This window comes from Cebus imitator, unplaced genomic scaffold (genome assembly GCF_001604975.1).
Source record: "Cebus imitator isolate Cc_AM_T3 unplaced genomic scaffold, Cebus_imitator-1.0 Scaffold132, whole genome shotgun sequence".
Lineage (NCBI taxonomy): Eukaryota > Metazoa > Chordata > Mammalia > Primates > Cebidae > Cebus > Cebus imitator.
Window position 1 is genome coordinate 1,297,853 of NW_016107447.1, and position 12,809 is coordinate 1,310,661.

The 12,809-nt window shown below is 47.3% G+C and overlaps 1 protein-coding gene across 1 annotated transcript; it reads left to right on the forward strand.

Moving 5' to 3' along the window:
• Positions 1–6,870: 6,870 nt before the first annotated feature.
• SYS1 (SYS1 golgi trafficking protein) lies at positions 6,871–11,241 on the forward strand. Its single transcript, XM_017541225.2, has 4 exons — positions 6,871–7,124; positions 7,338–7,502; positions 9,397–9,464; positions 10,648–11,241. The coding sequence occupies exons 2-4, from the start codon at positions 7,341–7,343 to the stop codon at positions 10,886–10,888; spliced, it is 471 nt and encodes a 156-aa protein (XP_017396714.1). The 5' UTR covers positions 6,871–7,124; positions 7,338–7,340; the 3' UTR covers positions 10,889–11,241.
• The last annotated feature ends 1,568 nt before the right edge of the window (positions 11,242–12,809 follow it).

Sequence of the window (12,809 nt, forward strand, 5' to 3'; positions counted from 1 at the left end):
AAATTTGTGGGTTGTTTGTTACATAGCAAAAGGTGACTGATACATGATTAAAACTCAGGTTTCTTTGATTCTGTCTGCCTCACCATGCTGTCTCAACTGAGCTTACAGCCCTGATGGCTGTTCCCGATTCCCAAGTGTTCTGTCCTAAAAGGAGCAGAGAGAAATATTGTATTCATCCATTCTCTGCTGTTATAACAGAATCCTGCACTGCTGGTGTTCTGCGTATACTGACATTACTTGATGCTAGATTGTATATTGATTGACTTGTTTATCTTCTGTCTCCTCTGTGAGATTAGAATTTGCTCTTCAGTCATTTTATTCATTTATATCCATACCACCTGGACCAGTTTCTGGCATATAATAAATGCTTGACGAATATTTATCAAATAGATGATTGATTGAATGAAAAAATGATGATAAAAAGGAAAGTGGAGAAAACTTTTCATCTTAAAACCAAGCCCTGAGTCCTTTAAGGTCAGAATAAAGAATTTCTAGGTAGGGACAGGAAGTTTAGTACATGATTGGGTCAAGAATCAAAGTAAGAAAACTTGAAGGTGTGAGGCTGGGCACAGCGGCTCATGCCTGTAACCCCAGCCTTCTGGGATGCCATGGCGGGAGGATCACTTGAGCCCAGGAGTTTGAGACCAGCTTGGGCAACATGGTGAGACTCCTTCTCTACAAAAAATGAAATAAAAATAGCCAGGCCTGATGGCATGCACTTGTAGTCTCAGCTACTCAGGAGGTTGAGGTGGGAGAATTGCTTCACCCCAGGAGTGACTGACTGCAGTGGGCTACGATAGCGCCACTGCACTCCAGCCTGGGTGACAGAGCAAGGACCCGTCTCTAAAATAACAAAGGCCAGGCACGTTGACTCATGCCTGTAATCCCAACACTTTAGGAGGCCGAGGTGGGTGGATCACCTGAGGTCAGGATTTCAAGACCAGCCTGACCAACGTGGTGAAACCCTGTCTCTACTAAAAATACAAAATTAGCTGGGTGTGGTGGTGCATGCCTGTAAATTCCAGCTACTCAGGAGGCTGAGGCAGGAGAGTCACTTCAACCTGGGAAGTAGAGGTTGCAGTGAGCCTAGATAGTGCCATCGTACTCCAGACTGAGCATTAAGAGTGAAACTCTGTCTTAAAAATAAAATAAAATAGGCCAGGAGTGGTGGGTCACGCCTGTAATCCGAGCACTTTGGGAGGCCAAGGCAGGTGGATCACAAGGTCAGGAGATCAAGACCATCCTGACCAACATGTTAAAATCCCGTCTCTACTAAAACACAAAAATTTTGCGGGGTGTGGTGGTGCGCGCCTATAATTCCAGCTGCTTGGGAGGTTGGGACAGGAGATTCGCTTGAACCCGGGAGGCACAGGTTGCAGTGAGCTGAGATTGTACCACTGCACTCCAGCCTGGCGACAGAGCAAGACTCCGTCTCAGAAAATAAATAAATAAAAATAAATTAAAATAAAATAAATAAAATACAAAAACAACAGCAATAAAAAACAATAAACAATAAAAACAATACAAACAAAAAATTAAAATATAGTATCACAACTATTTACATTTACATTGTATTAGGTGTTTAGAGATGACTTAAAGAATGTGGGAGGATTGCATAGATTATATGCAAATACTATACCATTTTATACAAGGGATTTGAGTTTCCCTGGCTTTTCATATCTGCCAGGGGTCCTGGAACCAACCCCCTATGGATACCGAGGGATAGTAATGGTTATACTCAGAGGTCCATCCACCCACTGTCATGCCTGGCATCATCCACCCTACATAGAGAGAGGGTTTGCAGAAAAACCTGATCATTAGGCACAGAACACAGAAAACCAGTTTCCTGACTCCCTCTGGTGTAAAGGGAAGAACAGGGAGGTTGGAGTGGAAAGCTGAAGTGGAAAGGCAGACACTCCAGATATTTTTTAACTTTGATTATTCCAGCTGACAAGACACACCACACCCCAACCTGTATTGAGTGTGAGTTGCTTCCTTCTCCAAGCCTCGGTTTCCTTATCTGTAATATGGGGACAATGTTTATACCTACCTCCCTGGGGCTGTTGTGACAACAAGATGAAGTCAGGTAGATGAAAATTGTATGTCACTGTAATGTCCAATGCCTTTTTTTTTTTTTTTTTTTTTATGAGACAGAGTCTCACTCTGTTACCCAGGCTGGAGTACAGTGGTGCGATCTTGGCTCACTACAACCCCTGCCTTCCAGGTTCAAGCAATTCTCCTGCCTCAGTAGGAGTAGCTGGGACTGAAGGCATGCCTCACCACTCCTAGCTAATTTTTGTATTTTTAGTAGAGACAGTGTTTCTCCACGTTGGCCAGGCTGGCCGCAAACTCCTGATTGCAGGTGGATCCACCTGTCTCAGCCTCACAAAGTGCTGGAATTACAGAATGAGCCATCTCACCCGCCTCCAGTGCACTTTTTATTGCAGTCTGCGAAGGAATAGCGTATGGAGTCAAACTGACCTAGGTTGGAGTTCAGCGCTATATTCCTTGGCATCATGGCTTTGGGTAAATGTCCCTTCTCTGAGCCTCAGTATCTGCATGTGTTCAGTGGGGCTATTAATAGTATCTCAACTCACAGGCTCGTTTTAGAAATTAAATAAGGATTAAATTATATAAGTGCCTGTCATACAGTAGATACTCAGCAAATGTTCAGCCCCAAACACAGACACACACACACACACACACACACACACACACACACACAACACTTAAAACAACCTGGCTAACAAAGGGGTTTTCAGTCTGCAGGAGAAAACAGGCAGCTAATGAGCTCTCTCTCCAGTTTCCCTTCTAAGAGAGGAACTCACTGGCCAGAGCCCAGGCTGGTCACCGATGTAGAGGGCAGGCAGCCAACTGCAAGCCTTCCACATGGAGTTTCAAAAAAAGTGTGAGCACAGAGTTGCGTAACCTGTCCCTGAGACACGTGTCTGTACTGAAGTGTCTTCATCAAATATTCCCCAAAAGGAAACATGTGAGCAGGGCAGTAGGGCAGCCTGGGGGAGGAGGAAGGGAGAGTGGGAGGGATCTAGAGAACACGAGAGCAGGGGTGAGAAGAGGAAGAGAAGGAACCACGTTTAATATGCTCCTACTATGGGCCAGCCACCAGGCTTGTTCTGTCTGATATATTGTTAGATCCTTGCCATAAATCTGAGACCAGGCATTTCCGTTCCCACATTCCAAAGGAAGAAATAATAACAATAATATGAACATTGCTGGTGTTGACGTAGTGCCTACTGCGTCTCAGGCAGTGGACTAAGTACGCATTGGACCCTCAGGACAGCACATAACATGGGTACTATTCTGAACCCCATTTTATAGAAGAGGAAACCAACCTGAGGCTCAGAGACATGGAGTAACTTTCCCAAGGTCACCCAGCAGGACAGCAAGGCAGCAGGAGAGCCAGGATTCGAATCTAATCAAGGATCTCAAGCCTATGGACCTATGGGAGAACATTTCCCAAGGGATTTATGGGGGTGGATCCAGAGAGTGACCTTAGCAATTGTCCTCACATGCCCATAGTGGGGCCCCAGTGTGAGAGTGACGAAAGAGACCAAGTGACCAGAAGCAATCCCTTTCCCTCCACCCAGAGGACAGTTTGTCCCAGCTTGTGGCTGTTCGTCACTCTGCCTCTGACCTAAAGTTTAACATTTCATTCATAAGTTTGGAACCACAGACTTGGCAGCGTAGGAAGCACCCTCGGAGACCAGCTATTCCAGTCTAACCCCCTCATATTACAGACAGAAAAAAACCCTGAAGCTGGAAGAATGTGACACGCCAAGGTCACAGAGCAGCTTTCTGTTAGATGAAGGGGCTGATTTAGGGTCAACTACCGATCATCTTGTGCTGTAGTTACCATAGGTGGGTGCACCTCAGAATCACTGGGGGAGCTCTTTAAATACACAGATTTCCACACTCTGCTTCCGGAGATTTAGACTTAGATCTGCAAACAAGGACTGGAAATCTGAATATCCAACATGTTCCTCAGGTGATTCAGAAGGCACAGGGCCATCACAGCATATGCAAGTCAGAGTCCAATATCCCTCTTTCATTTGATAGTTTGGGATACTGGGACCCACCAGGGGACTTGCCCAAGGTCACATAGCAAGCCAGTGGGGCTGTAGTTCAGACTCTGTGGTCAGAAGTAGACTGCTTGTAGTCACATTTCAAAATGGACCAAGTAAGCTAAACAAGGGGGTTGCCATGATTTTCCCCAGCCCTTGGTTTCCTTCTTGGATCCAAATTAAGACACAGGATGGTATACATTCCCAAAGCTTGGCAAGGTGGGAATCCGAGAACTGAACTCGCAAAAGGAAAAGGAAAGGGTAGGAGTCGTTAGCTTACACACCCAGTGGGGTTTTCCCAGAGGTGAGCTCCGGACTCCAGGGATGACATCAGACATTCCAGCCAGCGTTAATGTCGAAAGCTACCTGTGTTTTTCATTTCAGCAGAATGGGTAGGGAGGGCCTTCCCCATTGGGAGGAGATGGGGTAGAGTGGGCCCAGCTGTGACATGAAGGAAGCAGACTCCAGGAAGAGCCACGCATTCCAGCACCTGTAAGGAAGACAGCTGCCCTGGGTACTGTCAACTCCTGCAACCCTTTTCCTAAGCCTTTCCTCCCACTTCTCCCAAATCCCTCACCCCAGGGCTAACTGAGCAGAGAGATTCACTGCTTCTTTTCCACTTCCTGCTATTTCACCACCTGACTATCTTACTGTCTCTCTTCCTTCATTTCCTTCTCCCTCCCTCCCTTCCTCCCTTCTTGTCTTTTCTTTCATTATAAAATGGCATCATGGCTGGACACAGTGGCTTATGCCTGTAATCTTAACATTCTTGGGAGGCCAAAGTGGGAGGACTGCTTGAGCCCAGCGTTCAAGATCAGCCTGGGAAACATAGGGAGACCCCCATCTCTACAAAAAACTAAAATGAAATGAAAAACAAAAAAGCCAGGTGTGGGCTAGGTGTGGTGACTCATGCCTGTAATCCCGGCACTTTGGGAGGCTGAGGCAGGAGGATCACTTGAGGTCAGGAGTTCAGCCCAGCCTGGCAAACATGGTGAAACCCTGCCTCTACTAAAAATACAAAACTTAGCTGGGCATGGTGGCACATGCCTGTAATCCCAGCTACTTAGGAGGCTGAGGCATGAGATCCACTTGAACCCGGGAGGCGGAGGTTGCAGTGAGCCAAGATCGCAACATAGAAAGACTCCATTTCAGAAAAAGTCAGGTGTGGTGGCACATGCCTGTGGTCCCAGCTATTCGGGAGGCCAAGGCTTGAGCCTGGGAGTTTGACAGTGCAGTGAGCCGTGATTGCACCACTGCACACCAGGATGGGTGACGGAGTGATACCCTGTTTCAAAGAACCAGACTAAACCAAAACAAAACAAAACAAAAATGCATCTTGATGTTTGGAGTCAGATATCCTGAATTTGAATCTCAGCTCTGCTCCCTGTGAGCTCTCTGACCTAGAGAGTCACACTACCTCCCCCCGCCCAGCCTAGTTTCCTCACCTATAAAAAGGGGGATAATAGCTATATTTTCAGATTGTGAGGATTAAACAAGATCATGTAGACACTTAAGAAACATGTTTTCTCAGAAACACTAGATCATGTGCATAATCAGTGAACTAGAGGAATTTGAATACATATTTGTTGAACTGAATAGAGGTGCCTAAAAGAATGATTGAGCTGGAAAGCACCTAAGAAATCTTTGGGCCTTAATGACTCCCAAACTGGAGTCCAAGAGAATTGTTCAGGGTATTTCCAAATGATAAGGACAATCGCACACTCTCAATAAAGTCTCAAGTTTCTTTACTTTTGTCTGGAATTGTATCAGCTCAAGGTGATAAAGTGACTATCACAAGCTCTTCAGAAATTCTGATTGGTGGTTACGAGGCTCTTTGATAATTTTTTTTTAATGAAAAATTACTGGAAGGTAGATTAAATGGTGGAAAACATTAATCATGTCCAACTTCTCATTTCATAAACAGGGAAGCTGAGGTTTAAAGAAGGAAGTGGCTTGCTGGTCACACCGGGTGGCATAGCTGGCTCTAAAACACAAGATTCTTTTCCTAGAACCAGTTACTTCCCTTCTTTCCACTCTAGAGAGGGGGAACCCAGGAAGTTGAGGGCTTTTGGTCCGCTGGAGTAGGAATAACTGAGTCATCGATTTGCTGTTGCTTTCTCTGTTCTTGACTCATTCAGCAAATATTTACTGACTGTCCACTCTTCGGATTTGGAAAATAAATAAAATAGTCATGGCAGTAGAGAGGGTCAGGATTTACCCTCAGGTGCGACTTCACAACCTGTGCTTTTTTCCACTGGACACCCACATTTTAAAACACCCACTACTCTGCCTTCTGATATAGTTCCACTGTGTCTCAGCGCAGGGACTGTCTTATATGTGCATGTTCTAGCCTTCCTGCCACCCATTAGTGCGAAATCAATGTTGTGAGTGTTGGGGAAACACCTGCATTTTCATCCTGACTTTGCCACTAACTGTGTCTTTGAGCCAGTATGTTGTTTTCCTTCTCTGGCCATTAGCTTAACTATCTGTATAGTGGGAATAGTGGCAAACTCCTATGTGGAGGAGCTTGCAGGTTCATGTCAAGTTATCAGACTCTAGGGGAAAACATTGAGAATCTAGTCTGAAAATGGAGACATCGTTTATCACCTCGTTAATTCCCAAACATCGTCACCGCGTCCTAAGCCACTCCACTTCCCTCTCCCCTAGTCGCCTTCCTTTAAAAACAAATTTCCCTGCAGAGGGCGCGCAAGCTCTGCGGCTTTCGTTTCTCATTTCCGTTCGTCTTCACTCTTCTTTCTGCGCATGTGCTCCGTTCGCTATTTGGCTGCCGGTACCAAGACCCCGCGGTGCAGGCTAAGGTTGAACCCACTACGCCTGCGCAACTTTAGCCCCGCCCCCTCCGCTGTTTTCCCCGGAAACGCTTCTTTCCTACGCAGCCGCTCCCGCCGCTGCGGTTGCTGGCGTTTTGCCTCTCTAGGCCGGCAGCGCCTCTCCTCCATGGTCCTGTCTGTCAGCGCTGTTTTGGTAGCCCACCGGTGAGGCCGGGCCATACTCGGAGACTTCGATCGTTGTCTGTCATTGGTGAGTAGACCCCAGAGGAGCTCGTGTACGGGCGGGGGCCGCGCAGCCGGAATGGGCTGGATTTCCCCTCATTCTGAGAATGGTTCTGTCCATCCCGCCTTCCCCCCAAGTCTTGGAATGGGCTCACCCCTCGGTCCCAGTCCCTCCTCCCGGGCGGGGCGGCGTTGCCATGGCGACGGACCGCCGGCTGAGGCCCGGCTCCTGTCCCTGCAGGGGATGGCGGGCCAGTTCCGCAGCTACGTGTGGGACCCGGTGCTGATCCTGTCGCAGATCGTCCTCATGCAGACTGTGTATTACGGCTCGCTGGGCCTGTGGCTGGCGCTAGTGGACGGGCTAGTGCGAAGCACCCCCTCGTTGGACCAGATGTTCGACGCGGAGGTAGGGTCCCCGGGCTGGTGCGGGTGGGGTCTCGGCCTCCCCGAACAGGCTTTGTGGTTCAGCATTACTGGGCTGTAGATCTGGCTAGGCCACCTTCTTGCTTTGTAGCCCTGGGAAAGGGATTTCACCTTTCTGAGTCGCAGCTGCCTCATCTATAGACTGGAATGACAACAGAGGCTGATTGGTACAAAGGAAAGGACCTGGATGTTAACACAATAGATAGAAATGCGTTCCAGGCAACTCTGATACATTTCCGTTCTGAGACTCTGGGAAAGTGACTTAACTTCTCTGAGCTAGGTTCTCAGGTGCCACACCGGAGAGGGGCGGATAAAAGCGCATTCATGCGGGTACAGTGGAAACTGCCTGGACTTTGGGGTCAGACAGGCCTCCTTTAAGTTCCACTTACTAGTTGTGTGACCTGGGGCAAATGTCACTTCTGTGGGCTTGTTTTTCTGTCTTCAAAACCATAAGACTGGTTACAGAATGGTAGATTGCAATATAAAGAGCATGTGCTTTAGATTCAGAAAAGCAAGGGTTCAGTCTAGCTAAACATATACTACTAGCTGTGGGACCTTGGACAAGTTGCTTCCCCTTTCTGAGCCTTTTCTGAAAAGTGGGCAGAGCACTCCTGCCATGTGCCATGTCGCCCTCAACAAAATGTTACAAGGCCCAGAGGGGTTTAGGACTAAGAGAGAAGGCCTGTAAGTTGTTGCATCTAAAAGGCAGTTGTGGGCTGGGTGGCTCACGCCTGTAACCCCAGCACTTTGGGAGGCCAAGGTGGACGGATCACGAGGTCAGGAGATTGAGACCATCCTGGCTAACATGGTGAAACCCTATCTCTACTAAAAATACAAAAATTAACCAGGCATGGCTGTGTGTTCCTGTAATCCCAGCTACTTGGAGGCTGAGGCAGGAGAATTAGTTGAACCCGGGAGGCAGAGGTTGCAGTGAGCTGAGATCGCACCACTGCACTCCAGCCTGGGCAACAGAGCGAGACTCTATCTCAAAAAAAAAAAAAGAAAAAATGCAGCTGTGGTGCATGCTGATGAGCACCATTCTTAGAGCCAGGAGACCTGGGATGGAGTCCTTGCTCCTGCTGCTTTTTCTCTATGTAGCCCTTGGGCAAGTTATTATCCAAAAAGAGGTAAGAATAAAAAGAAGAAGAATGACTTTGTGAGGTTTTTGTAGGCATAGTATGAGATTATGGATGTAAAAGACCTTTCTTTGTCAGCTGAAAGTGTGGTGCGGATGTTTGGCATTTGATAATGTGTTAGATAGTGGAGGTTGCACACCCACTGTGTGCCTAGTCGTGATCTCTGAGGAGCTGCCATCCTCCTGGGAAGAGCTGTGGGAATGCTGGGCTTTGTTGAAGAGCCATCTGATGCACACAACCTGAGTTCTAGACTAGGGATCAGCAAACCTTTCCTTAGAGGGTAAAGTAGTAAGGATTTTAGGTCACGGATTACTCAGCTCTGCCATTGTAGCATAGAAACTGCTATAGATAAATATGTAAGTGAATAGGTATGGCTGTGTTTCAATAAAACTTTATGTACAGGAGCAGATACCTGGCCTATGGAGCCATAGTCAGCTGAATGCTCTTCTAGACTTTACTCTTGGTGTTTTGGGCAACTTAACTTGTCTTAGCTTTTACGTCCACCTTTGTAAAATGAGAATAATAATCCTCTTCCACCTGCTGTGAGAAACAAATGAAATTCCATAATGGATGTCTATGAAAGCACCTAGTTGGAAATAGGCTGCCATACAGATGAAGGGAGGTATTATCTTCTGTGTTCTGGGAAGAATGCTGGTTTCTTAGGAGGTTTGCTAAGATCCTGGAGCCTGGGCTCTGCCAAGTCACTTCTCCAGCATATTTCCATTTGTGATTCCCCCTCAGATCCTGGGCTTTTCCACCCCTCCAGGCCGGCTCTCCATGATGTCCTTCGTCCTCAACGCCCTCACCTGGTGAGTATCACCAGTTTTGCTATCCAGCTTTTGGGTACTTAGCGCTGGGACTAACTTCCTAAGTTTGGACATGAGACAGGCTGGCACTTGTTTCTGGGGAGTTGTGAAGTAAAGTGGGTGACAGAGGCCAGTTCTGGGACTGGCTTTATCATGGGTCTTTTTCCATTGCTATTTTGACTTATCTGGAAAGCTCTTATGTCACTATGTTTGTGCTGCCTGCAAGACAACTTCCATCTCAGATTGCTTCCCCGATGTGGAGTGAGGTGAGGAAGGGATTCCACTGAGAGGCAGAAGAACTGGGTCCTGTTCTTGGTTTGTGTGCCATTGGCCAAGTTCCTTGCCATGGGCCTCAGGCTCCTCTTTTGTCCATGAGGGGTTGGACTGGGTGATGTCTAAGGTCACACGTAACCATTGCCTGTCTCTTGAGGCAGTTGAGCATAGTGATCAAGGTCTCAGATGCTGAGGCAGACTCATTTGCTTTGAACCTCAGCTTTACCACTAGTCTAGTGACTTTGGGTAAGTTAATCTACCACAGTTTCCTCATCAGTAAAATGGGGCTACTAATATTACCTGCCTCATAGTTGTAAGGATTAAATAAGTTAATTCATAAGAAGGACTTAGAACAATATCTTGCACATTATTATGATTCTTGTCCTTATACTGGAGATTGAAAACTGATGGGCTGACTTTGACCTAAATTTGTCTTCCAGATAGGTTTTGTTTGGCTTACATAGATGCCAGCCCACACATGGTGTTTAAAACATTTTTTTTCACTTAGTTGAAAATCAGGCTATTTTATATAAAAATCCAGATTTCTGGCTTCTCTTGACTAATGGAATGACTAATTGATTCTAGGCCAGCCTTCTAGCATGACAAGATTTGCCTAGATGCAAGTAGCTACTGCCCCCACTTTAGCGAGACATGTGTGCTTCAGGGTGTCACAATTCCCACCAATTCCTAGGATCCCCTAGTGACAATTGCCTTCAATCATCAAGCTTATGCTCAGTCAGCTTCACTCTCAACATTACCCGCCAGGTTCTTCTAGGCATCCGATATAACCCTTGCTTCACACTTATCTTGTCACTTCTGACCACTGTGCTGCCATCCTAATTGTCCCCACCCTCCCAAATAACCTAAGGCCAGGACAACCCAGTGACAACTCACTGCTGTCCTCTCCCCACAGTGCCCTGGGCTTGCTGCACTTCATCCGGCGAGGGAAGCAGTGTCTGGATTTCACTGTCACTGTCCATTTCTTTCACCTCCTGGGCTGCTGGTTCTACAGCTCCCGTTTCCCCTCGGCGCTGACCTGGTGGCTGGTCCAAGCCGTGTGCATTGCACTCATGGCTGTCATCGGGGAGTACCTGTGCATGCGGACGGAGCTCAAGGAGATCCCCCTCAACTCAGCCCCTAAATCCAATGTCTAGAATCGGGCCCTTTGGACATCCTGCGGGCACTTGGGCCGCTCAACACCTTGGGCTGCTCAGACCCTCCAGATGAGGTTCAGCCCAGATCTGAGAGGAACCCTGGAAATGTGAAGTCTCTGTTGGTGTTGGAGAGATAGTGAGGGCCTGTCAAAGAAGGCAGGTAGCAGTCAGTATGACAGCTGCAAGAATGGCCTCTGTCTGCTGAAGCCTTGGTATCTGAGAGGTCAGGAAGGGGACCTCTTTGAGGGTATTAACAGAATTGGAACCATGCCACTCTTGAGCCACAATACCTGTCACCAGCCTGTTGCTTTAAGAGAGAAAAGAAATCAAGGATATCTGATTGGAGCAAACCACTTCTTTAGTTATCTGTCTTACCTCCACGGGACAGCTGTTACCTTTGCAGTGCTGCCGAATCACAGCAGTTCTGTTTGGAGAAACACGTGGTTTCCGGATCCAGAGCCACAGAAAGAAATGTAGGTGTAAAGTATTAGGCTGCTGTCAGGGAGGGGATGACAGATGGAGGCATTAAGCACAAGGAAAATGCACAACCCGTGCCCTGTTATGCGCACGTGTGCATGTACCCAAGAACCTATGACTTTCTTCCAGTTCCTTCTACCAGGTCCCCATCCTGCTGCCAGCTCTCAACATAGCAGGCCATAGGACCCAGAGAAGAATCCCAGCATCGCTCAAAGTCTAACCTTCATCATAAAGACACTACCTGTCTTCTAGGAATGACCAGGCACCCAGCTCCCACTGGACTCCAGTTCTTTTCCCTGCCTTATTTAGAATTCTATGGCGGGAAGGGAATGATGGGTTCCCGGAGACAAGAAGCCCAACCTTCTGGCCTAGGCTGTGCTGATAGTGCTGAGGTAGATGGGAATTTGCTGCTAAGATTTTTCTTTGGGGTGGAATTTCCTCTGTGAGGGGCTTGCAGCTTTCGTTCCTGTGTATTTAAATACAGTATTTTCCACAGTTCTGCCTGTATTTGCTTTGTAATGCCACGGTTGAGATTGAGATATATCAGTGCAGTCAGGCAAGGGAACTTGAAAGAATGATTAGGAAACCTCCCTTACCTGGACCCCAGAGCCATTCCTCCATTCGGTTAAAATACTCAGTGCAGGGAACTCTTGCATCCTGTCTTCTCCACTTGCAGCCTCCCTTATTATGCCTCAAATGAACCACATGGTTCTTGGGTTCCCTTTCTCACTTGCTAGTGGTTTCTGAACATGTTCAATGGAGCGCACAATCTAGACCCACTTCCGCATTGAAACCTTCACTATTCCTCTTTGGGTTCTTTAGAACCTTCCCAAGGAAGCTGTCAGTTTTCAGCTCTCAGTGTTATGGTAGCACAGATGAGTTTTGCTGTCTCCCTGAGAAGCCCATCTGACCTCCTGGCTCTCAGCCCTACAGAGTAGGGAGTTGATGCCAACAGGATGAAGGTTTAGGGGTAAACATGCCTGGGAAGAGACTGGGAATGTTCTAGGGTGAGGCACCTCAGTAACTCATGGTGCCTTGTTGGAAGGAAGCAGTTTGTTAATGGAGCACAGTAATCCTGGCTGCAGGGTCTAGGAGGTAAGACCAGCTGGGATGACCTTCCCTGGATCGATCGATTTCCCTCCGGACACCACAAACTCTACAGGCACATGACTGACTTTGAAAGAACACACGTCATGTGGCTGCTGTCACCCTTGACCAGCTGTGGTGGTAGTTACTCCATCTGTGGTTGGAGCACCTCTTTGGGATTCACTTCAAGGTCTTGTGCCTATTTTTCTGCATATCTTCTGTGATGACAAATCTCTGTCCCTTGAGTGTTAATTTGAGTTTTAGAAAGGGCCAAAAGTCACACAATCCAAACTTTTTTTCAGCAATGTGGAGACTGAGTTGCATGATAGGTGGGGATCAAAAATATTTGACCTTAATG